The sequence below is a fragment of the Sorex fumeus genome, unplaced genomic scaffold, assembly GCF_029834395.1.
Source record: "Sorex fumeus unplaced genomic scaffold, SorFum_2.1 ptg000061l, whole genome shotgun sequence".
Classification (NCBI taxonomy): Eukaryota; Metazoa; Chordata; class Mammalia; order Eulipotyphla; family Soricidae; genus Sorex; species Sorex fumeus.
Window position 1 is genome coordinate 28706048 of NW_026606118.1, and position 27766 is coordinate 28733813.

The 27766-nt window shown below is 39.3% G+C and overlaps 1 protein-coding gene across 1 annotated transcript in view; it reads right to left on the reverse strand.

The window, feature by feature from the left end:
• Nucleotides 1-27766, reverse strand: part of PEX7 (peroxisomal biogenesis factor 7) — a 91800-nt gene that overhangs the window by 44175 nt on the left and 19859 nt on the right. Inside the window, exons 4-8 of the mRNA XM_056126184.1 lie at nt 27655-27732; nt 27066-27174; nt 12401-12507; nt 9506-9619; nt 8631-8686 (exon numbers count right to left, since the gene is read on the reverse strand). Of these exons, the coding sequence (XP_055982159.1) occupies nt 8631-8686; nt 9506-9619; nt 12401-12507; nt 27066-27174; nt 27655-27732 (464 nt within the window). The remainder of the gene's footprint in view (nt 1-8630; nt 8687-9505; nt 9620-12400; nt 12508-27065; nt 27175-27654; nt 27733-27766) is intronic.

Genomic DNA, 27766 nt, shown 5'->3' on the forward strand with positions numbered 1-27766 from the left:
CCGCAATCTTTGAGAAAAAAAAGAAAGAGGAGGTAAAAGAATCACTTGAAGCTGCATATGAGTTCACATTCAGCCACATTTCTCATCTATTTACTCTGACTGACCTTTTTTAAAAGTGGGTAGGGGGACTAGGTAAAGTTGAAATGAAAGGTTTGTGAGGCAGAGTACATATTCAACTATACTATCTGTTTACTTTGGCTGACCTTTTTTTATGGGGAAGGGGAAGAAAGAGAAGTATCTGCTTGTGGAAATCTCTGTGCTAATAAACATAAGGATCAAAAAACCCCATCAACCACACAACAGAGTTAAGACACCATATAAAGGCAAATCCCACCTGAGTAAAGGTGACAAAGATAAAAGGTATTTCTGTATCTGCTGCTTTGTTAGATTCTAAGTTTACTACAATCTGATTAAAGACTACTTTCCCCACTGATACAGGCCAATAAGTCTATTTATCTCATTTTATAATTAAACAATGGTATTTGTTAGACAAGATTAAGAATTTTTTTGTATATAGCATTTTCATTGGCAGATAAAGCTTATTTTTTTCCTTAAGTGTTCTTATTTTTAAAATTATTGACCCACAGAAAAATTTTAATAATATAATGCTCATAAATTCTTCGCTGCCATTCAGCAATTAAAATACGACCACATTTTGTCTTATTTTTTCCTTCTCTACACATGTACACCTAAAATAGTGTTTGTTTTTTTTCTGAATCATTTAAAAATAAATCATTTAAACATAAGACCTGAAAGATAGTACAGGGGGGTTACAGCACTTGCCTTGCCTGCAGCCAATCTCAGTTCCAACAACAATGACTTCTATGATCCCCCAGTACCACCAGAAGTTACCACTACGCACAGATCCAGGAGGAGCCTCTGAGCACCATCAGGTATGACCCAAACCCCCAACCCCAGAAAAAAAAACACGCAAAGAATCATAATGGCAGTTCTTTCCCGAAACTGCTTTCAGTAATTTTGACCAGAAATACAAGAGCATATATTTATAATGAGATGACACAAAGCTTGGGGAACACATATAAATGAAAAAGAGATAGAAACTACAATTTAGTGAGTGCTTGATATGGGTCAGGCACTATGTGAACTGCCTTGCACTGTTGATATTTAAGGCTTACATTGTTGATATTGAAATCTCATAACATTTTATGGTCGAAGAAACAAGTCTATGAACTGTATGAGTAAGCATATTAAATTGTACACACAAAAGTAGGATAACAACAGCTAGAAATGCAAAAGTCTAAAAAGTTTCTTTGAGAAAAGGTTCAATAACATAAGTATCAGTAATGGTCAAAGAAGGTTGGAATTTTGTTAAGATTTTGGAGATTTAAGACTGTGTACTTAAATTATACCCAAATAAAGAAGTTTAAAAATTTTTTGTTAGGGACATATGAAATTTCACCCATCTGAAACTTTCCTTATTATATCTTTGTGAGCACTTTTCAATAAAATGTGTATATGTATATGGATCTATGCCTATGTAGGTACTGACACACATGACTATATGTGCATAGATAAACATGTGTATATTATAATTATAAAGGTTTCTTTTGATTTTTGTTTCTTGTGGTGCTATGGAATCAAATCCAAGATCACATACTTGTGAAGGATGCACTTTATAACTGAGCTACATTCATGATCCCTATGAAAGTTCTGTTTAAAAAAAAATTTTTTTTTGCCAGAACTGCTAATTCTTGAGGCTCTGGATTTGTTACCAGCAGTGCTGGCGGACCATACAGTACCTAGGTATCCTTCATGCAAAGCCCGTGATCCAACCTGCTAAGCTATCTCTCAAACCTGAAATATCTTTCAGGGGGCAGTGTTCCTGGCTCTACATTCAGGAATCACTCCTGGCAGGGTTCAGGGGACCATATGAGGTTCAAGGGATCAAACCCAGACTGGCTGCATGCAAGGCAAGCACCCTATATACTGTACTACCTCTCTGGCCCCACCTCTGAAAGACTGTTTTAAACTCATAATTATTAAAGTTATGGGGGAATATTTTCACCACTGAAATCATGCTTTAAATGCAATAATAATCAAGTTTCCCTACCTGCCATTAACAACTGGCTTGAGAGCTGGTTGTTGAACATCAGCAGAACACAAGTCAGTATTCACTGTTTTATGTCAAATAATAATTTATTAATTATTAATGGAGTTGGAGCGATAGCAAAGCAGGTAGGGTGTTTGCCTTGCATGTGGCTGACCCAGGTTCGATTCCTCTGTCCCTCTTGGAGAGCCCGGCAAGCTACCGAGAATATCCTACCCAGCTCCCCAGTAAGCCAAAAACAGTAACAAGTTTCACAATGGAGATATTATTGGTGCCTGCTCAAGCAAATAGATGAACAACGGGAAGACAGTGACAGTGACAATAAATTACTAATATATCAGGTTATTTAAACCAGAAGAACCAATAAAAAGTTATACACACACTCATATATATATATATATATATGGAATAGTCAGCCCTTAAAATGAGGAAATAATAACATTTGCAAAAACATATACAGGCAGGCCTTGAAGACGTTGTTTACGATAAATACCATATGATTTCACTTGTCTCACGCACGACTGAAGACCCACAGTTCAAAAAGAGAACTCCCAGAATGACCACCAACTGGGAACTCTTTCGTACTATTGCGGCAACATGCGAAGATGCCATTGTTGACAACATTGACGAGGAATACGATCGACTGGTTCAGCACCTCCATGAATGTGCGAGGAACGCCAAGAGAGAGATAGCCACAAAAAATCGCCTATCTTCGAAAACTCTTGAGCTAATTCGCCAGCGTGGTTTGGCGCATGCCTCAGGCAACCGCAAGCTAACATCCGAGCTCACAAAGCAGTGCAGAGATGCGATCAAGGAAGACCTCAAAGAGAGAAGAGCAGAAGTACTGGTAGATGCGACAGAAGCCAGGAAAAGTATTCGTTAAGCCTGCCTGTCCTTCGCCAACTATAAGACCAAGATGACTGCCCTCCGACGTCCTGATGGATCCATCACATCCTCCAGAACGGCAATGGAGAAGATTATCCATGACTTCTACTCAAATCTCTTCAATAGCCATGTCCACTTGCCCACATACCAAATTCCACAGGATGGATATGTCGTTCCCAACGTTCTCCCTTCCGAAATCCGACACGCCATTTCATCAGTAAAGAAACAAACAGCACCCGGCCCAGACAAGGTCAGACCTGAACACCTAAAGAACCTGCTGTCAGTACTCATCAATACACTGGCTTGGCTCTTCACTCGCTACCTGTCTGAATGCAAGGTTCCGTCCCAATGGAAAACCAGCAGGACCGTACTACTGTTCAAGAAGGGAGACATCCATGACATTGGCAACTATCGCCCGATCTACCTATTGTCTGTCATCTACAAGTTGTTCACTCGAGTCATCCTAAATAGGATTGGCAGAACACTAGATGAAGGACAACCATGCGAGCAAGCAGGGTTCCGCAAAGGATTCAGCACCATAGACCATATCCACCGATAACCAAGCTCATTGAGGTTTCTCGGGAGTTCAAGATGCCGCTCTGCTTAACGTTCATTGATTTAAAGAAGGCCTTTGATTCTGTTGAGACGGAAGCGGTCATTGAAGCCCTAGCCAATCAGGGCATTCAAGCCCAATACATCAGGATCCTCCGTGAGCTGTATTGCGGATTCACTACCAGGATCTCACCATTCTACAAAGAAGTGATCGTTGATGTCAAGAGAGGGGTGCGGCAGGGTGATATCATTTCACCGAAACTCTTCAGTGCCACCCTCGAGAACATCATGCGACGACTGGAATGGGAAGGAATGGGAGTGAAGATAGATGGTCGGCAACTACACCACCTCCGCTTTGCTGATGACATTGTTTTAATAACACCAAACATCAGCCAAGCGACACAAATGCTGGCCGACTTTGACCGTGAGTATAGAAAGGTAGGACTACAGCTGAATCTTACGAAGACAATGTTTAGGAGAAACAGCCTTGTTCCTGACACCCCATTTGCTCTCAACAGAACGACCATCTCCGAATGCAACAGCTATGTGTACCTAGGTCGAGAAGTCAACATGACAAATGACCTGGCACCCGAGCTGCGCAGGAGGAAGAGAGCGGCTTGGAACGCATTCAAGAACGTTGAAGAAATAGCTAAGAGGACGAAGAACCTCTGGCTCCAGGCACATCTCTTTGATTCCACTGTTCTTCCTGCATTAACATATGCCTCAGAGACCTGGGCCCTACGCAAACAAGATGAGAACGCTATTCAGGTCTCCCAAAGAAGAATAGAAAGAGCTATGCTTGGAATATCACGTTTCACTCAAATGAGAGAACGAATCCGGAGTTCTGACATCCGTCGACGATCAAGAATCAGGGACGCTGTCTCATTTGCCAAGGTGTCGAAAATCAGATGGGCTGGTCATGTAATGAGATTTAAAGTCGACCACTGGACTAGAGCTGTTACTGACTGGATTCCACGGGATGTCAAAAGACCGCGTGGCCGCCCACCTACCAGATGGTCAGACTTCTTCGTCAAGATCATGAACGATCGGTTTGAGGCCCTTCATGTTCCCGGAGCGAACAGATGCCATTGGGCTACACTAGCACGCAACAGGGACAAATGGAGACATTACTGGCGCCCGCTCGAGCAAATCGACGACTAACGGGAAGTTAAGTGTTTAAGTGAAGTGATTTCACTTGTCTAGAATCTAACTGGAGTCCTAAACAAAACTCCTTTTAAAAAGAAAGAGATCCAGGAGCCGGAGCAACAGTACAGCTGGTAAGACTTTTGCCTTGCACATGGTCACCCCAAGTTCTATTCCTGATATAGATATATATATCTATATCTATATATATATATATATATATATATCAGGATATATACATATATGATATATATATCTATATCAGGATATATATGATATATATATCAGGATATATATATACATACATATATATATATAGTGCCACTTCCTGTGCCACTCCCTGTGATCCTGGAGTTCAGAGCTAGAAGTAAGCCCTAAACACAGCTGAATGTGGCCCACTGTCACTGTCACTGTCCTCCTGTTGTTCATCGATTTGCTCAAGCAGGCCCAGTAACATTGTGAGACTTGTTACTGTATTTGGCATATCGAATACATCACGGGGAGCTTGCCAGTCTTTGCCATGTGGGTGAGATACTCTCAGTAGCTTGCTGGGCTCTCCAAGAGGGGCGGAAGAATCAAACTTGGATCAGCCCTGTCGACCACCGTGTGCAAGGCAAATGCCCTACCCGCTGTGCTATTGCTCCAGCCCCCCCCCAAAAAAAAAGAAAAAAGAAAAAAGAGCATCATTAAATTGAAAAGTGCGACAGTATTCAAAGCTAACCCAATCATTTTAGTTTTATCAATTTATAAATTATAGTTTTAAATATCTGAGAAATATTTGAAAGCTCATGAGGAAAAAATGCTGTTCTTACTCATGAAAAATTACAGCAACTTTTACTTTTCTTCAGCTGAAGTACATCCCTGGTTTGCTGATTTCTGGCTGTATGTGTAATTATTTAATTGGTATGAAACCAAAAACCAACACTCAGAATTCAAATCATGTTCATGAGTGGTCAGCACGGCAGATAGTGTTTGGCAGAGAAGGAAATTAGAGAAAGCAAGTCAGAAAAAACATAAAATGCTAAAATCCATGGTGATAACATTTATTTAATAATGGAAATAATTCACTATGAAATATTTTAGATGTAGTACAATTTTGAGTGGTGTTTAAAACATGGAGCTACCAGTCAACGGATATTCTAATATTTTTTCACAAAGTCTACAGCTTTTACTTAGCCTAGAAACCACATTAAATCATTTCAAAGGCTAGTTACAAACTGTTTTTTAATTATTCATTCAGTGAAACACAAATCAGCTATACCATTAAAAGACATGATTTTCCTAGTAGAGTATATCAAGATAAAACAAAAAATAAAACATTTTATACTAAAGCATCATATATCAGTTTTAACATAACTCCTACCACATAAGAATTTTTAAATAAAAAGTTTAACAAATGTAATGAAAATTTAAATGGGCAACTTAATCAAAATTTGCATTTGAAAAACTTGTTACAAAAACTAGAAATCTAGAATTTAAACCTGACAATTAATTATGAGTAAAAATTAAACAGGCTACTGTTTGTCTTATGTCTTGTAATCTTTCATTGTTAAAAAAATTTTTTCTAAGACATTAAAAAAATGTCACCAATTCAACAAGATTTAAAATTCTTCAGAGGATAAATTTAACTCATATCACATGGGGTAAAAATCCACCCCAAATGAACCTTCTTCTGACCTTTCCATTGAGCAGTCACTACACACAGTTAATGAGAAGCTCAATTTATGGTAGGCATTAGTACAATTACAATTGTATTGACATATTTTGAGAGTCTCAGGATAAACAAAAAATTCAAAAATCATTTCTAAACGATTCTGCTTTCTTCCTCTATTTTTTTTACCATAAGAAAGTCTTTATCAAAGTGTATACTGAAATTCAGTTACTAGTTTCCAATGACAACTAGTATGGAGTTAAAAAAAAAAAAGAAAGAAAAAAACTAGTGTGGCATTTCATGGTAACTGAGTAACTATATATGTTAACTTCAAAATTAGATTCCTAAAAAAAAAAACTATATATGAGTATGAAACCCTACTTCAACTGGGGAAAATGTTTCACATTTTTTCAGGGAAAAAAAGGAAATGCATGTTTCAGGCTTAACTAAGAATAATTTCCATTATCTGAGATTAAAAATTGTGTATGAATATGCAAGACTTGCAGGGTGAAAGAATAGAGGTGATTAAAACACACACAAACACATACATGCACACACACACACACACACATACATACACACCAGCAACTGATACTTAGTATGATAAATACATATTCATCTGCCCCTTGAACAGCACTAGTTTGAAGGGGACACTGGACATATATACAGATTTTTTTTTCAATAAATACGAGTAGGCTCTCCATATCAGTGGGCTCACATTCACAAATTCAACTACTTGCAATATCAGTTGATTGAGCCCATGTATCAGACTGTGAATTTGGAGGGCAAATTCCAAAGAAGTAAAAAGCAAAGATTTCAGGCACTCTGAAACCAGTCTCCATATATCCAGGGCGAAGTTTAACTTAACTATATAGTTTAAAAGGAGTCAAAAGCTATACAAGGATTTTTTTCCCCCTGATTTTTTAGGTCACACCTGGCTGCTCTCAGAACTTACTCCTGTCTCTGTACTTGAGGATCATTCCTGGTGGTAGTGAGAGAACCATACGTGTTGCCAGTTACTGACCCTGGGTCAGCTGCACACAAAGTAAATGCCTTAAATGTTGCACTATCACTCTGGTCCTACACAGGGTCAAGTAAAGTTGAATATAATGCATCCACATAATGGAGCATTATAAAAGCATTATGAAGAAAGAGAAAGGTCTCTATGAATCAATATAGAGTGATTTTCAGCACATATTTTAAATTGCAAGAGCAAAAGTAAAAGTATTTAAAATACTTCATATTTTGTGAAAGAAATAAGAAAGTATACATGACTACTGTTATCTGAACAAGCCTAGCTATTTATAGGCTGTGTGCAGTATAAAGAGAATGGGTTGGAAAAAACCGAAGCAAACAGCAGAGGAAATTCCTTCCTGAATTTTCTCTTTATGCATATCTTAGCTTTTGAATAAACGGTGCAATGGTTTACTTGCTCAGAAAAATAGACAAATCTATTGGGAAGAAAATCCTAAAACTGAACACAAACAGAAACAAATGAATCAAAGAACATTTTAAATGAATAATTGAACCACACAACAGCACTAACAGAGGAAGGCAGAACTAACTGGTGTCACTTTAAACATATAAAGCATGTATTTGGACTAGACAAAAACCAAAATAAAACCTTGAAACAACTTATTTTTCACATGGCTCTAAAATTCTGGAACTACATTCTAATCGCAATCTAGGAATATATACGTAAGTGTACTGTGGATAATGGAACTTTCAGGAATTAAAATTTGGGAAAGGGGGGAAAAGCAGAGTGACCTTGGTCCGGGAGATAGCTGAAGTGGTAGAGCACAAGTTAGCATGAGTTGGACCCCTGGCACCACACTGTCTTCCAAGTATCACTGGATATAGCCCTTGTCAAATACACACATGCACACACACACACACACACACACACATACACACACACACACACATTCACAAACATAACATGCATCAGGCTGATTTTTTTCCAACTATCTTAACCTGAAGATTCATATAATAATTAGATGAGAAGAATAAAATTCTAAAAGATACCAGCAATGCATTCTATATATGCAGGAAGGCAGTAAAACAGAAACAGGTATTAAGAAAAATAAGGTGGTGGGGGGGAACATTAAACAGAGCGGTCAAGCTAATCTTTTAAAGCCAAGAATATACTCATATACAGTTGGAACAGAAAAGCAGAAAAATACAATATCAATCTCAGTGGCAAATACTCATATGAATCCAGCCTAGACTATTTTCAAAGCAGTACAATAAAAACATTATCTTTCATAAAATTTGCAAAAATGTAAATGCCACTTGGCGCTGCATAATGAAATTTATCAAAAATGACTGTACCTTACAGTAAAATCATAGGAACAAGAGGCCAGGACAGAAGCATGAAACGGCGAAAACTACAAAAGACAAAAATTAAAGTGAACACACTACTTCATATTGTCATCTCAATGGATAATGTAATAAAACTTACTCAAAAAGTAAATGAAAATTATTTTTTTCTAAACCTTATATGCTTTTATTTATGCTAAGTTATCTTCTGGCTTATTGTTATCTATAGGAAAAACATTTATTTCTGTGTTCTCCAAGAATGTTATCGCCCAAGTTTTTAAAGTTTATTTAGAATAAAATATTCTCAGGATCAAAAAGTTAGTACAAACATAAAGTGTCTGCTATGCATGTGGCCAATACCAGTTCAATTCCCAGCATTCTATCCTTGAATCACTGCTGGAAGTGACTCTCAAGAGCCAGACACAGGCCCTTGCAATGCTGGGTGTGGCTGTTGGGAACCCCTCCCCCCATGTACATAAAATATTCTCAAAATATTGATATTCTGGAAAAATGAAGCATAGTTTTTTACTTTTCATAACTTTCATATTTCCTATAAACACAAGGGGTTGAAGAATGTAACAGTATAAATATGTAATTATACAGTTTACATTATGAATATATACAATTGTTATAAGCACAATTAGAAACATTTAAATGACAAATAAGACATTTAAAAAATTTTTTTTCTATTACCTATATACCATAGTAAAGATACAAAACAATAGATTTAAAATCCAATACATGTCAGATAAATAATATGCATGCTTTAACAGGCTGACCTTTGCAACTATCTTTCTTCAGTTTTTTTTTCTTCCCAGTACTTACCAGCTAACTAGATACATATATATTAAATATTTATTCTACATAAAGAAAAGATGAAAACTTACTTTCACTCTCCTAATAGCATAAGTATGACCAAGAAGTTCAAACACCGGTTGCCGTACATTCCGCAAGTCCCAGCCTCTCAAACTACAGTCAACTGCTCCTGTTACCAGCAAATTCTAAAAACAATTCAGAGAGAATAAAACTGGTATCATAGCAATTAAGTGGTACTAACGTTTTCCTAGCAAAGGCAAAATCTATTTTCTTGTAATTCTTTACTGTAAATGCAAATGTCATTCTTGACCAGTTACATAACAAGAGTCAAACTACACATGAAAAAACAAAAATTAGTATGAGCTGTGAGAAAAGGAAGGCAATGTATTTAATGGAACCCCACACACAACAAAAAAAAGCATAGAACCAAATAGTACTGTGGATTCTCCAACCACCTTTAACACTATTACTATGTGCAAATAAGATTAAAAAATCTGACAAGTGCGTTCACTTCTCTTCAGGGTGTGCTGAGGTATTATCCAGCATTAAAAGGCAAAAGGCCTATTAATTCAGAAATAATTGAAAGAGCAAAGGGTATCTAGGGCCAGAGCCACGGTGCAGGGGTTAAGGAACATGCCTTGCATATGGCTGGTGCTAATTTTTCTCTCACACCACATGGTCTGTCAGTGAGTGTCACCCTGGAGGCCCCTGAGTACCACATGCATGTCCCAGGTGATCCCTGGCACCACAGGGCCCGGCAGCACTGCACTTGAGGGCTCTCGCATTGAACAGCCAGCCCAGTTCAATGTCAGAGAATCACTGAAAGTGGTGCTGAAGTCCCCTGAACACAGCTTGGGAGACTCCCTGGAAAACCCGTTGGTCGTTCTTCTAAATCTAAATTAATCTTTCCACCACTGGCCTCATTATCTAATCACATCTAAAAAACTCTGCAAAGAGTGGCAATAGACACTTTCCTATCTAGTCAGGTTGTATCAGTTTTTCTCTCTAGAACAGAAGGTGAGACCAACGTTCTGGGCTGGAGAGGTCAAACGCTGTGCGCAGATTCAGACTAGCCTTAATTCACTGTCTGGTGGCATTAGGCTTTTGTATAAACTCATTTGAAGAAAAGTTTAAATCTTTTTTTAAAAAAAATCCTCAAAATCACTCTCAAGTGTGTTATCAGCATCTCCTGTAGAATTTTCAGAAGTAGCCCCGAGTCTACAAATTTATTTTCCTATATGGAAAATTCTTTTACTAAGATAATAAATTGAAATGCTATTATAAGCACCTCCAGGACCAGCCACCACCATGCTGAGACCACTCTCCGCACACATGAAGGTACTGGCAGAGGGACAAAGCCACGCGGGTTCCGGGGCCGAGACCTCCAAGCCTACTCGAATTGGAGTCGAGCATCTTCCACCCAGATCCTCCAAATTCCAGTAGGCGGGGGTCACACCCACCACCTGGCCCCCTGGCGCCGTGTAATCCCATCAGCGGCCAAGACTCAGAGACTATAAAATCCAGATCCCGGAACCGCGCGGCCGCATTTGCGGCCGCGCGACATCTTATCAGAACTTTTTTTTTTGTGACATCTTATTGTCTTATTCCTACTTTGGACAAACTTGCAGGCTATCGAATGTAGCCTGCCCACAGGGCAGAGTCTGGCAAACTCCCCGTGGCATACCAAATATGCCAAATACCAGTAACAATGATGGGTCTCATTCTCCTAAATAGCCTTGAATATAATCTCAGGGCTAGGATGAAAGAGACGTTACTGGGGCCTGCTCGAGGCAATCGACGAATAACAGGATGATGAAAATGAAAATGAAAATTATAAGCACTGAAATTTTTACTTAGATCAAGTGCTTTGGTGAACAAGTATTATATTTTCTTTTGTTCTATTTTTTTTAATTTGAGTGACTCTACCAATATAATTCTCTTAATTTGGGGGTGGAGAGATATAACATAGGGGCTTGATTTGTATGTTGCATACTCCACTTTGATCCCTGGTGCCACGTATATGATACCCCTGATAATTGCCAGGAGTTCTCTGAACAGAGTCAGGAGTAAGCCTTGAGCACCACTGAGCGTGATCCAAAACCAAAAACAAACAAAAACTACTCTTAATTTTCATAAATTATTTTAAAACTAGAAAAATATAAAGCATATTGTCATAGTCAACAAACCTGAGTATATAAATTAACGTTAAAAAGTCTATCAAAACATACTTAATCAGTGGATTGGAGAGATAGTACAGTAAGTAGGGCATTTGCCTTGAGGTAGCATACTGGGGTTCACTCCCAGCATCCCAGCTGGTCCCCCAAGCCATATCAGGAGTAATCCCCGATTGCAGAGCTCCAAAGAAGTCCTGAGCACTGCTGGGTATGGCCCAAAACCAAAAATAAAGTAAAATATTGAATCAACTTCTGTTTTAATTCATATGACCATAAAGCTAATCAAACTTTGCAAAGAGTTACAGATGGACACAGCTATCTTACAAATATATGAAGCTTAGTTAGGCTTATAAGAGAAGAGAAAATAGAATAGTATAAACACTGACAGACTGTTAAGGTGGAAAAAAAGAACATTTAGAAAGAGCTCAGGAGTCTGACTAGCCAAAGGAACCAAAAAAAAAAAAAAAAGATACAAATTGGTAAAGAAACATAAGGGGGGTGGGGACCCAAACTACATCAACTGTAAAGCAGTTTCCCAAACAAACAAGTAAGTCTGCACTGTTGAACTTTGAGAATTTCTGTTTCTTATTCTGCCTGCTTTATGTGCACTTAAATCCAATTAATGCTAATGCAGGTCACTCACAGTCATCAATTAGAAAGGAGAGGGACTGAATTTAACTTAATGGTCCATAAACACTATCAAAGTCCACATAAACAAAAGATAAAATAAAATCTAGGACATTTCAATATTTGGAAGAGCTCAGCAGCTCACGATGGCGCCAGACAAGGTACCTCATTATATTTGCACCAGTCGCAACTCAAAATTTCTGCTTGGTGTGCTGGAACCACAAGTTTGACTCCTGTGGTCTTCACGTCCCAGATTCTCAGAGTCTGATCACCTGGTGAAAGAGGAAATCTGGGTCACTTGCCATCACATCACTTGACAATCCAGTGACTATTGTACTCATGAAGATATCAAGGGAAAATACCCTCACTTCTGATTGTTAGGATGCCGTCTTCCACAGAGCAAAGATGCATAGTGGTCTGAACTAGGATAGTGCATAAAAACTACTAACACTGATTAACTACGAAAAAAGTGGTAAAACATGAAAACGTTTTAGAGCTAGTCAAAGCAAGAAAACCTGAATCTTAATTGACACACAGGAGTAACTAGATACACACTCCAACAGGACAGAAAAGACCCTAAAAATTCTAGACAATAAAGTTAGCATCCTGTCCCAGCACTTTCTACCAGCAGCAAAATGGTAGTGCTCAAAGGACTGTGGTACACAGCTTGCATGAGGAGGACCCAATCTCTGGACCACATGCCTTCCTACACCCCAGCACCACTAGATGTGGTCCCAGTTCCCCGAGGCACTGAACTGTACAACCAGCATAGTCATGTCACATATCACCTGGAACTGCTCCAGGCCCTGAGCACTGCTGAGAAGAAAAACCTCGCACAAAAAGAAGCAGAAGGGTAACACTTTTAACTATTAAAAATAGACAAAGTCCACCAAACCAAAATTGAGAATTTTTAAATCTCAGATTTCATTTGGAACACAACTTAAAGTGTTAGGCAGGGAGATGATTTTCCTCCTTGGATAAACTAAGTTGAAAATATTTAAGAATTGTATTTATATTATTACAGAATTGGCTTATATTGTTTAGTAGATAAAGTCACTCTTGATTAAAGGTCTTACATATTTTGTCTTCAATTTTTTTAACTATAAGGAAACAAAAAATGATGGTATGAATAAAACTAAGATATGTGTATATATGTTATATATATTAATGTTATGTACATAGCAAAAGTATGAGAGGAAGCAAGATCAACTTGATAAAAAGAATGTTTTATGGAGCCAGAGAGATGACAGTATAGAAATTAAGGCACTTGCCTTGACTTCAGCTGCCTGCAGTTTGACCTCAGTACCACAAATCATTACTCAAGCACTATCACCCATAAGTGATCCCTGAGTATGGAGTCAGGAGTAAGCCCCGAGCACCTCCAGGTGTAGCAGGAAAGTTCTCCACCCCACCTCCACCGCCACAACCCCCACAAATAATAATAACCTGTTGCATGATGGAAGCCATGGACTTAAAGACCACTTAGCACTTTTGTGGTCCTGCACAACTAATATACCTAAAATGACTCATTTCTTCAAAAAGGAAGTGAATGCCACATGCAAGGACATGGAAGAATTGGGAGTACTAAGATTTCTCGAAATCTCTGAGCACAGTATCTAGCACACAGCAAATACTTTCATACAGGGTATCTAACAATGCCAAATTAGGAGCAGGCAGATGGGAGAGATAGTGATTTTGACCCCCGTTTTGCTGTATGAAACCAGCTTGCAGTTCCAGTGCTCTACTGTTGGTGCCAGCTAATTCCACTGCCTATGATCCTTGGTACTGTAGTTACCCAACGAGACACAGTCAGGTGCAAAGCCCCCAATAAACACAACTGAAAACATCTGAGCACCACAAGGAGATATGTGTGTGACCCTTGAACAGATGTAATGGAAGGAAGAAAAAATGCTAAATTAAAAGTTTTCCCTCTACGAAGGGAACACCAAATAAAGGGTGTTTGGAGGATCCTCCCAGGAGGGGAGATGCCATGTTGAAAGTAGACCATGGACTGAACATGATTGCCACTCAATGCCTCTTTTGCAGACCACAACACCCAAAAGGAGAGAGAGAACACAGGGGATTGTCCTGACACAGAGGCAGGGGGGGATGGGGGGATGGGTTGGGGGGGGATATTATCCATGGTGGTGGAAAATGGGCACTGGTGGAGGGATGGGTATCTGATCATTGTATAATCAAACCCAAGCACAAAAAATTGTAAATCTACAACTGTACCTCATGGTGTTTCACTAATAAAAAAAGAAAAAAATAAATTAAAAAAAAGTTTTCCCTCTACTTTCCTACATATATTTTCCTATCTTCCCAATTCTCATTCATATACCATATAGCCAAATCTCATACTTTAAACAGCTTTTCTCCCTGACTTCTTTGGAAGCTGCTAAATAAATATAAGAATTAGAGACTAGAGAGATAGTTTAGCACAGTGAGGAAATGTTCTGCATGTACAAGACCTAGGTATCAATCCTAGGCACTAAATGGTCCCACGAGCACTAAGCCGGTAGTAACCCTTAAGCACTACACCCAAAAACTGGACAAAAAAAAAAGTAAAAAGAAAAGAAAAAAATTAGGATTAAGTTAGTAGTAATAATTTTAAAAAGAGGTTAAAGAAGAATTTGGGTAACTTCTCCAAACACAACTTTAGGGGCCCTACTTGTACCTGCAACTACTGTCATCTAGCATAGGGACTCATGGAGCTGAAGCCAATTTTCAATCCTCCCAATCAGATGCACTCATGGGACGTGAAGCCCACCCCTTCCACTCCACCCACTCACCCAGATAGGTCTCCTCCAACCCCAGTCACTGCATCAAACCCAGAACCGGCAGATCCAACCATGCACCCCACCACACTTAGGGTTTATGGGAAATCACAGGCTCATCCCCATAAAAGCAATGTTAACTGACTGGGAGGAGCTAGCTCTATACCTGCTTGTCACACTGAAATAACCACTACACAGTAACGGAAATAGTCAGAATACCAGAAGCATCAGCAGAAGTCCATTAGTGTAAAGTAACAAATCAGATCACTACTCAGATAACCAGGAATCTGAAACTTCACTGCCAGCACCCACAAAACTCTAAGAACAATGGGGAAACAGAGGAAGCCGACTGCACTGGCAAGCAGGGACAGAAATCCAGGCAGGTGTTCACGTTCATGTAAATTCTGAAGCCCGGTTAAGGAGGACCTCAAATCAACTCTCTATGCACTGGCGATGGAAATGAGAAATCACTGGAAGAGAAATTTAATCAACTCAAAAACCACTTGATTCAGAGTATTCAAGAATCCATACAAATGAATTGAAGAAGCTAAGGAATACAGTAGCAAGCCACAACAGAATTCTGAATGCAGAGTCATATCAGCAAACTTCAAGACAAAATACACCAGTATCAATATTAAAATGGCAAAGAAAAGAGAAGTAAAGGAATGAAAGAGGTTATAAGATAATCAATGAATAACAGCAGGATAAGCTCTGAATCAAAGGAATACCAGAAAGAGTGGAAAAAAGGAGAAAGCAAAGAATTATTCTGGGGGATCTAACAACTCAGAACTTTACCAGATGCTGGAGAGGTTTTTGCAGATTCAAGAGTTTCGAAGAGTACCAAACAAAACAGACTCAAGAGAACACCACCATGACACAGTAAGCAAAATGGCAGAACCCGAAGCAAGAGACAGACTACTACTTAAGCAGCAAAAGAAGACAAACTTCAAAGGCAAGACAAATAACATAAGAATCATAATTGATCTCTGATATGAGGGCATACAAGTAAGAAAGAGTGGAATGACAAATTCAAAGTACTGAATGAAAAAAAAACTTTCCTGAAGAGCTGTCATATTTAGATTTGAGGGAGGAATAAAAGCATTTTCAGAAAAACAATAGCTGGTGACATCTGCTATAATTAAACCAAAACTGCAAGAATTACTTAAAGGCTGCCTTGAAAAAAAAATTGGACAATTTCAAAAAAACTAAACCCCATACCAAAAAATGGCAACACAGACTTTTATATCAATAATGTCTCTGAATGTCAATCAGCTAAGTAAAGGCACAGAGTGGCTAGATGGATCAGGATACAAAATCTATCTAAAAACTACTTACAGGGGCTGGAGCAATAGCACAGTGGGTAGGGCATTTGCCGTGCACGTGGCCGACCTGGATTCGATTTCTCAGCATCCCATATGGTCCCCTGAGAGTGCAAAGCCAGGAGTAGCCCCTGAGTATTGCCAGGTGTGACCCAAAAAGTAAAAAAAAAAAGAAAAGAAAAGAAAAGAAAAAACTACTTACAGTAAACACACCCAAATTTACAGGATAAATATAGGATCAGAGTGAAAGGACAGAAAACAGTCATACAAGCCAACAGGAGATTAAAATAAAAAAAAGCTAGCACAGCCATACTTCCATCAGACCAAATAGTATTCAACCTATAGAAAGTTATTAAAAATAGAGATGCGCACTATTGACTGGTTAAGGGAAAAATAGAGCAAGAACTCATCACATATATGCATCAAATCAAGAGTCTGCAATGATACAGCTTCCACTCAAGACCTAAATAAAGACATTGATGGAAAGACAATTAGTAATGAGAGATTTCAACATTTTATTTTTGTCTCTAGACATATTAACCAGATTTGCATCTTGTATCAGTAAAGGAAGAAAAACTCTAAAAGAATTAGAAGAACTGGGATTAATGTACATACTAATGTACATTAATTTTAAGGATGGGCCCTCCATCCTTAAAAGTCAAATACATATTCTTTTCCAATGCACATGGAACATTCTTCAGGACAGATCACAAATTAGAGTATAACTCAAACACATATAAATCATGAATACAGAATACCAAGCATCTTCTCAGACCATAGTGCCATGAAAGTTGAAAGGAACCATAAAAAGATGTATATGAACATCTCCAAAAGAGCATGATACTGCTGAATTTTCTAAGGCAGATGGCTGGGGGTTGGGAACTCTGGGGCCTTCTCAGGATAAGGCTGGCACATTCCCCTTTCTGCCTGAAGGAACAGCAGGCCACATTCATACCCTGACAGCCTCCAATATAGAAATGGCCCAGCTTCCACAACTGAATGTCATCGAATTGCCAAGCCAGCAAACCGATCCAGATCTATAGTTCCTGGACTGCTCAACACATCAAAATTTCATAGAACCGTCAGCCTCAGCAGGATGATAGCAAATCTGATTGGAAAGTTGTACAGAAGCCCACCAAGCTCAATCACTGAGCCTAAACAGTAACACAGACACAGCAGATCTTCAAACAATGATTTTAGTAACATCATTGTGAGATATAACAATGATCACAAATTGACACTTATTGATCTAAGATTTGATAATTCCATTTTTTTGTGTGTTGTAACAAACTATATGAAGTGCATCTGTTTGTACCTGCACAGAGGGAGGCTGAGGTGGTAGGAGGAGAACTAGAGACATTGGTGGAAACAACTGTGTTATAAAAAACTTGGTAAATCATGTTATTATAATAAAAACATTTCAATAAAAGGTGTGGGGGTTGGAGGTAGAGCAATAGTAAGGTTGGTAAGGAACTCACTTTGCATGCGGTTGACCTACATTTGATCCCCAGATTCCCATATGGTCCCCTGAGCATCACCAGGTCTCACCCCAAAACAAACAAAAAAAAGTGGAAAAATTTCAATACCTGAAAGCTGAAGAAAACACTGCTCAAATAACACAGGATCAAAGAGAAAATCAAAGAAAAAATATAAAACGATCCCTCGATAATAATGAGAGTGAAGAAACAAACTATTAGAACTTACGGGCCACAGTAAAAGTTGTACAAAGGGGTAAATTCATAACAATTTTAGTCTAACTTAGTAAAAATGAAAAGCTTAAAAAAATAAACACATGTCTTAAACATCTGGAAAAGGAACAAAAATTGAGCCCCAAACTAGTAGAATGAAGAAAATAATAAAAACTAGAACAGAAATCAACGATAAGAAAATTAAAAAAAAAAAAGACAATACAGAGTTAATGAAACCAGGAGCTGTTCTTCAAAAGAATTTAGGACAGACAATCCTTTAACTAGACTCATGAGGAAAACATAGAGAAAATTACAAATTACTAAATAACTCAGATCAGAAACAAAAGGGGAAAAATTGTAACAGAACCTTCAGACAGTCAAGATATCATGAGAGATTACTATGAACAACTTTATGCTATTAAGCTCAAGAACTTAAGAGAAATGAATTAAATAATTATATAATTTTCCAAAATTAAGTGAGAACAAAAATCAAAACCTAAATAGGTCGATCACAAGCAAGGAAATTGAGACAATAATTAAGAATTTTCCCAAGAACAAAAGCTCTGGGGGGAAGAAAAGTTTTTCCAAAATTTTGATGAAACAAGAATCTTTCCTAAAAGTTTCTACAAAGCCAACATTACAATAATACTCAAAGAAATACAAAAAAATATATAACAAACCAATTTTCCTACAAGGAAAATAACATCAGACCAATTCAAATTTATATTAGAATGCATGTTCAGTTTTTTAAAAGTTTATGCTTTGAAAGTATTACATAGACACGTATTACACATAGACTAGAGAGATAGCACAGCAGGTAGGGCGTTTGCCTTGCATGCAGCTGAGCCGGGTTCAATTCCTCCATCCCTCACAGAGAGCCCAGCAAGCTACCGAGAGTATCCCACCCGCAGAGCAGAGTCTGGCAAGCTCCCCGTGGCAGATTCGATATGGCAAAAACAGTAACAAGTCTCACAATGGAGACATTACTGGTGCCCTCTCGAACAAATCGATGAACAACGAGACAATAGTGCTACAGTGCAGTGCTACACAGACATAGGCTAAAAGGGTGCTTATCAAATTCATGATTTTGTTGACCTCGAGGCAAACAGAATTGGAAATACAATAAAAATTTTGATTTGATTTTATCTTATCACTTTTCTTTTTAAAGAGGGCCAGAGCGATAGCACAGCAGGTAAGACATTTGCCTTGCATGCGGCCAACATGGCCAATCCTGTTCAATTCCTCCGCCCCTCTCGGAGAGACTGGCAAGCTACCGAGAGTATCTAACCCGCATGGCAAAGCGTGGCAAGCTACCCATTACATATTTAGTATGACAAAAACAGTAACAATAAGTCTCACAATTTGTTGTAAGATGTTACTGGTGCCCACTCAAGCAAATCAATGCACAACAGGAGGACAGTGCTACCAATACTTTTTAAAGAACTGGAGAGTTGGTCTATAGAATTGGGCTCATCTAGGAGGTGGAGGTGGGGGATCAGTGAAGGAATGTAATCACTATGGTGGCAGGTGTGATATTGGAACAAAGTATACATAAAAGGTTAAAAACCAATCAAGGCTAGTAGATGATAATTCCAAATTTCTCCAGGACAAAATTTGGTCATCATCATGCTCAAGCATTAAAAACAAAAAAGGAATATCTCAGAAAGACCATACACAGTAGTTACTGGTGGGGACTGTGGAGAAAAAAAGAAGCTTCATTATGGTATCACTGTAAACTAGAGAGAACTCTATAAAAAACATTATATAGCTATCTCAGAAATTAAAATAGAACTGCCATCCACTGTCCACTTTCCTCCCGTTGTTCATCGATTTGCTCAAGTGGGGCCAGTAAGGTCTCCATTGTGAGACTCATTTCTTTACTGTGTTTGACATATCGAATACTTCACGGGTAGCTCGCCAGGCTCTCTGAGAGTGGTGGAGGAATCGCGGAGAAATTGAACCCAGCTCGGCCGGGCGGCTGGTCACGTGCAAGGCAAATGTCCTACCACTGTGCTATTGCTCCAGCCCAGAACTGCCATATAATCCAGTAATTCTACTTTGAGGGTTTATCCAATGAACACAAGAAGACACAGGCACATCTATGTTCACTGCAGAACTATTCACAATACACACAATCTGGGAAAACCCAAGTTTCCAATGACAGGTGAGTGAATCCACAACAGAATATCATGCCATTATGAAACAATAAAATCCTGTACTATACTACAATAAGGATGGAACTGCAAAACCAAATAATGTATCATGCAAAACAAAATAAGTCAGAAGGACAAAGACAAAATATTGATGATCTCATTCCTATGTGGTATATCAAGAAACAAAATAAGGGAACAGAGAATGTCAGATTCTGGCCACAGAACTAAGAAAACCAAGATGAGAGGAATGGGCTAAAGTACCCAGTAGAGTGTGGTAGAGGGATACTGGCATTTTGATGGTGTGATGTAGTAACATTGAAACCCTAAAACACATAAACACTCTCTCAAAAACCAACATAAACTCAAGGAAAAAGTGAGTTTTAAATAAAGGTCATTGCAACAGAAAACAAATTGTCTACTGTTGCCTTTTCGGCATATCTGAGTGTTGGGGTAAAATCCCAAATAATAATCGTGGGTCTGGTGTCGAAATATTGAATGTAATCAAAGTAGAGAGAGAGAATAATCTGGAAATCATCTGCCCCACAGGTAGGGAGAGGGTGTGGGGTGGGGGGTATACTGGGGTTTTTGGTGGTGGAAAATGAGCACTGGTGAAGGGAGAGGTGTTTCATTGTATGACCAAGACTTAAACCCGAAAGCTTTGTAACTGCTCTCACCGTGATTCAATAAACAAAATTATAAAAAAGGGGAAAAAAAGTCATTGCTCATGGTCTTCTCTCTTGTGGTTCATTTAAAGGGTGCAAACACACGGGGACTGTTCTGCAGGAGGCTCAGTACTCCACTTAACTGCCGCTCCTGCTGCACACGTTTGGCACTTCATCCCCATCACTTTGTTTTCCAGGTAGAAGAGAGACCTTCTGGCCAAACAGTACAATGACTCACTCGACTCTTCTAGACACCAGGACATCTGTACTTACATTGTTGTTGTTTTTCTAATCACATTTTCCAGGCAATTGGCTGTTCATTGTCAGCAGACATTTATTAGGGCCCTGGGTTTGGTGACTTAGACACCCCCACCCTCCGAATTACCACTTCTCTTATCAGTTTTAGACCTGCCACTGGCAGCAGAAACAGTGAATTTAGATGCACAGTATGAAATTGGAAGTGTAGTGGCTACTAAGTCTAATTTTAAATTGCAGTAGTAAGAGGAAACTGGGTAAGGTGAATGAGTGTGTATACTGGACCTGAATAATTGAAGTGAATTGAAATGACATGTGCCAGTCAGCTGTAATATTGCTTTTTTTTGAGAGTAGAATACTATTTTTTTTAATTCTTTCTTTTTAAATTGAATCACAGTGAGAAAGTTACAAAGCTGTTCCTGATTAGGTTTCAGTCATATAATGTTCCAACACCCTTTCCTTCACTGGTGTACATTTCCTACCACGAATGTCCCTATTATCCCTCCCACCCTGAGTAGGATAATTTTTTAAATTTACTACTAGACCATACACATTTAAGTGTGGCTATGATTACTGCCAATATATGAAATCTGTAACAGCAGTAATCAACTTTTCATGGTTCAATACAAAGTTTACTTCCAATTAGTCATGTAAAGGGCTCAAATGTTCTTCCCTTCGCTCTAACGCATGTAAGATTGAAATGTGGATTCTGTGCTCATCTACTTCCACCTAATCAGGGTTCACTTTTTCCACTCTCTGTACATGCATTTGAGCATCACTCTTCCACTCCCATTCCTAAGTGCAGAAGAGCTGAGCCTGGCCCAAAGTGACCAACACATCACAAGCCGTAGTGATTATGAATATCCACACAAACCCATGAGAATGCACAAAAACGGAAGATACTTTCCTAGATCTCCAAGGGATTCCCTCCATTTCCTGTTGGAGAGATACCACAATGGACATGGGACTTGGAGATGTTGCCATTTTGGTATCACGCGAAACTCAACAGACGACAGAATAGAGACGATGTCATGAATATATTCCTTTGACTTCCACATCCAGCCATGTATACAAATGCCAGATCAATTCTGGATTTTAACTATATATGTTTAAATATATTTTAACAAATGAATCACCTTCTTTTAAGAAGTAAGTTGGGTGAGAATTTCTGACTTTCAACCAAAGAGGTCCTAGCAGATGTGACCACTATGTAAACTCATTTCAACAAAATACATAAAGGCAATGCATTAAACAAGTGGTCTTTTTTTTCCTATAAAATCAGACATTTTGATAAAAGACCTTTCTGTCAACTATTATACAATGTAGTTTTAAACAATAAGCTTTGTTTATAACACTCTCTACACACATTTTTTTTCTTTCTTTTTGTATTTACACACATCTTTCTTTTTTTTTGTATTCAGCCTTACACAATTATCCTTCCCTCAGAATCCAGTCAATATTATGGATACCATTCAACACAAAAGGCCAACACATAGGAGATACAGGTGACTCAACTCAGATGAGTCATATATATGACTAACATACACAATTCTGAAAGACATCAAAATAAATGCAGTTGGTTCATGACTTTGTCATATCAGGTTGTACATATGGTCACAGACATAAAAAGAGAAATGATTAAAAACAAAGACAATTCTGAACCCTAACAGTATAAATTTACAAGATTATATATAGTAGTAAAGCAATGAAATTTTCTTCCTTTTTTTCCTATCAGCAGTTCACAGGAGTTTCACAAATATTTTCAAATTTGCAAAATTTCATTTTTTATTTATCCCAGCTTGTTAGGAAGTGTTCTAATTAGAAGACATATCTACAATTTACTATAATGGAAGCATGTTTGAGTTCATTCTGAAGGTGATTCTAGACCAAAGACAGTTGAAGGCCAAGTAAAGTTTCTAGAAAAAGAATTTTCTCAGAGTTCCCTCCTCCCACCCCGGAAATCTACATTCTTTTGTTTGTTTTTTTGGGTTTTTTTTTTTTTTTTTTTGGCCACATCCAGCAATGCATAGGGATTACTCCTGGCTCATGCACTCAGGAATTACTCCTGTACATGGGATGCTGAGAATCGAACCTGGATTGGCTGCATGCAAGGCAAACGCTATACCCACTGTGCTATTGCTCCAGCCCCAGAAATCTACATTCTTTAGGCAAACATAAAGTACATCCTTAGCAGTACAGGGGTCCTTCAGGGCTAAACCAGAGATGATGGAGACCATGTAGTATGAGGAACTGAACCTGGTTGTATGTCAGGGATCATTCCTGGTGGTGCCTGGGAATGATATGCAGTGCCAAGGGTTGATTCTGAGATGGCCACATGTAAGTCAAGTGTACATAAACATAAACCCTGTACATAAACCCTGTACTATCTCTCCAGTTCCTGAGCTTATTTTTTTTTGTTGTGGTTTGTTTGAGGGCCACACCTGACAGTGCTTCAGGCTTACTCCTGGCTGGCTCTGCACTCAGGGATCACTCCTGGAAGGCTCAAGGTACCATTTGGAGCCAGTGATCAAACCCAGCTTAGCCAATGTGAGGCAAGAACCATATCCACTGTACTATCACTTCAGCCCTCCTAAACATAATTTTTCTACCCTTTCCTCCAGAAACAGTCTATCTGGCCTAATTTCAGATTTTCAAATGCAACAAGTTCTTTTGAGCACTCTAATTCTCTGTGTCTGGGATATTTTTTCTTTCTTTGCCAATCAAGGCTTTCCAACTATCACCAAGCCAACTCTTTATTGGCACCTAAAAAAAAACCAGAAATCTTTAAATAGAGCAAAAAACTAAGTTTTCACTATCAAATAATTCAAATGCCTGTGTTTTTTGTACCATATATTCCAGATCCAGGGGTCACACCCAGATGCCACTTCCTGCTGGCACCAGATGATCTCCTCATCGGCCACCCTCCAGAACTCACAGCTGCTTCTCTCGGAAGGGAGCACAAAATGGGGCTCCCCTAACCATGCCACCGGACTCCACGCCAGGCTGTTTTCACTCAGGGTGCCCCAGAGGGGGGCAGGTGAGAGCCCTCCCCATCCCAAGGGGCCAGCCCTGGCAGCCAACCTCCACTACCCACCCGCTGCCACGCTCCAGGCCGCTTTCTGGACCATGCGGCCTCACGACACATTATAAGACACTTTCTACCCATTTTCCATAATTAACACACCATATATATGCCTCTCGGAGAGCCTGGCAGGCTACTGAGAGTGTCCTGCCTGCATGAACAGAGCCTGGCAAGTTCCCTGTGGTGTGTTCAATGTGCCAAAAGCAGTAACTATAACGGGTCTGGGTGGAGGAGTTCCCCTGACCCTGAAAGAGCCTCCAATCATTGGGAAAGAAGAGTTCGGAGAGGCTGCTAAAATATCAGGGCTGGGACGAATAGAGATGTTACTGGCACCCGCTCGAGTAAATCAGGGAACAACGGGATTACAGTGATACAGTGGTACAGTGATAAGCCTCAGGAAGAGTCTCCTGCCCCCGTGCCTGGCTGCCCTCACCGGGGCCCCTTGGATGGGGGTGGGCTGAGTTTCCCTCCCTGCCCCAAGCAGAGCCCCGGCAGCTGAAGACCTCCAGAACCCAGCCACGGCCATGCTTAAGACTGCTCTCCACACATTCGGACAAGCCTCACACATGAAGGAACCAGCAGAGGAACCCCGGTGTGCAGGACCCGGGGCTGAGATCTCCAAGTCTGCTCGGATCGGGACTGGAACTCCTCCACCCAGAACCCCCATCTTCCTGTAGCTAGACAGTTACACCCAACAACTGCCCCCGGCGCTGTGTAATCCCATCAACGGCCAAGATAGAGAGACTATAAAACCAAACTCCCAGAAGCTTGTCTAGTTCAAGCTTATTGCCCAGTTCTTGCTCTTGGAGAACCTGGCAGGCTACCAAGAGAGTATCCTGCCTGCACGGCAGAGTCTGGCAAACTCCCCATGGCGTACTTGTTATGCCAAAACCCAGTAACAATGATGGGTCTTATTCCGCTGACTCTGAAAGAGCCTCCAATGTGCACTTGCTAAAATCTCAGGGCTAGGATGAATAGAGACGTTACTGGTGCCTACTCAAGGAAATCGATAAACAATAGGATGACAGTGACAGGGACAGTGATATATTCCAAAACAAGCAAAATCCTTATGAAGGAATGCAAAGATAGGGCTAGACTGGTTATAAAGGAGAACCTAGCAAGTCTTACACTTCTTATTAGTCATGTTTTTGTGTTACATAAATTTCCTTACTATGTGTATAATTAGAACAGGGATTTTCTAAATTGTTTTCTTTCTTCATAACAAAAGTTTTCCTTTATAACAAAAGTTTTCTTCTTGTATTCTGAAAGCTCTGAAAGCAAGACAAAGTGATGGTTCTTTTTAATCATCGTAATTTTTTTTCTTTTCTGTTTTTTTCCTTTGTTTCTGTTTTTGGTCCATACTAGACGGTGCTCAGGGCTTACTCCTGGCTCTGTGCTCAGGGATCAATCCTGGTATGACTTTGGGGGGTGGGGGTACCATATGGAGTACCAGGGAATAAACCTGGGTTGACAACGTGCAAAACAAGTGCTCTGCTTACTGTACTATCACCCTGGTCCCTTATCACAAATATTTATGATGAGCAAGTTTTATATATTCTCATAATTCTTACTCAGACTTAGTAACCTTTGTTTAATAAATAAACCGAAGGCAAGCTTATTTAAACAAAGAAGCTCAGTAGACAGTTAAAAGTGTCAGTCTGGTTCCCACTTTGAAATATTTATAACTAGCTGTGATCTGCCTGAGACAAGCCGTATTTGCTAATTAATAGTTATGTTCTATCTCATTCATATTATAAAAAAGTCATGGTGTGGCAGAAACTATAGTATTACTGAGAGCTGACTGTCCGTATTCTTAACCACATGAATTATTTACTCTACAAGCCTCCCAATGCAGTGTTTCTTTGCAGTGAACAATTCTACCTTCTAATCACAGAGCAGGAGGAGGAGGGGAAAGAAATAATAACAGGAATAGGAATATGGCTCAAGGGGTTAGTGCGCATACATGAGGGAGGCCAGGGTTCGATTTTCTGAACTCTGTAGGAGCAGCTCCCAGCCACTGAGCACAGAGTGGTATCTCCCAGTACTCCCAAAACAGAAAATAAAAATAAAAACAAATAAAAAGATGGTCTTCCTCTGGAAAAAAAAATTAAATAAGCTATATCAATGTAACTAATAACCTTAGAACCAGCAATATAAATCAAAAGTAACCAGAGAAAAGATCACACGGGTGGGGAAAAAACCTGCTATGTCTCAATAGTATTGAATTCAAAGAATATACTCCAAAAGGTACATAGACATACCAAGAAAAGGTGGTTGACTACATGCTAGACATAATTTTTGTTTGTTTGTTTTGCTTTTGGGGTCACATCCGGCAATGCTCACGAGTTACTTCTGGCTCTGCACTCAGGAATTACTCCTGGAGGTGCATGGAGGACCACATGGGATGCTGGGGATTGAACCTGGGTTGGCAGCGTGCAAGGCAAAACGCTCCACCTTCTGTATTACCCCTTAGCCCCATATGTTAGACATTTATCTGTATTAATTTATCTTCACAGCAACAGTCTTACCCTCGCTGATGAGGAAGTTCATTACATCACCACAGACCTCACAAACAGGCAGCTGAAGAGGGTTTTCAGATTCAAGTCTGGTACCAAATAAGCCCTTGTTTTTTCTGTCCCCTGCTTCTTACCTCCCAGAAAATAAACTCGGTTAATCAAATGGGTAGAATCACTAAAAAAGTAATCAAGGTCTGGCGAATTCATGTCTGGAAGGGGTGAAAAAAATGAAGTAATCTAACGAGCACCAAGATCAGTGCAACAGGCCCAGTTTACCAACTCAGATTCTAAGCTATATGGCACCACCTACTGGGGAAAGTTGGGTTCACAAACGGCCTCTAAGGAAGGTAAATTTTGGATTAAGAGAGAATTACTTACCTGAAGCTGAAGCAAAGCACCCCGGGATATGCGGGGACCAGATAGTACTGTAAACGACACTTTCATGACCTCGAAAGGTGCACAGAGACTTCCCGACAGTTGGATCCCACTACAAATAAATGAAGAGATCGATTATTTAGCTGTAAACCCAAACTGATACACTTTTAGATATCCAGTAACTATATACACATAAATGCACATAGGTAATTACATACACACACAGTAAATATATCTCTCAAGAATTGTTTTTTTAACTCTTTAAGGTTTTTTTAGGTTGGGTGGATTTTGGGGGAGTGGCAGGGATTAAACCCGGGTCTTCTACAAGAAAGATGTTCTCTCTCTGAGAATTTTTAAAGCAAGATAGCATATAAGTGACCCCCCCCAAAAAAAAACCCCAAAATGCTTAGCTAATCATTAGTTTACAGCCCAAAGATTAGAAAATTTTTAATTTCATCAAATGTTTCAGTATCTTCCTCTGGAAAGAAAATTAGCCATCAACTGAGACACTGCTGAAGTATGTTCTAGAAAAGATATTAGTGGAAGCCTTGAACAAGTGACTCTGCTTTCCAATACAGTAATGCTAACATACCAGTTTCACAGTTTGATCCCAAGAACCAGACACCACAAGCTGTTCACCTCTGGTTTGACTCCAGTCAACACTATATACCTAAAAATTATAAAGAGTCATTTAGAAAGTAAAA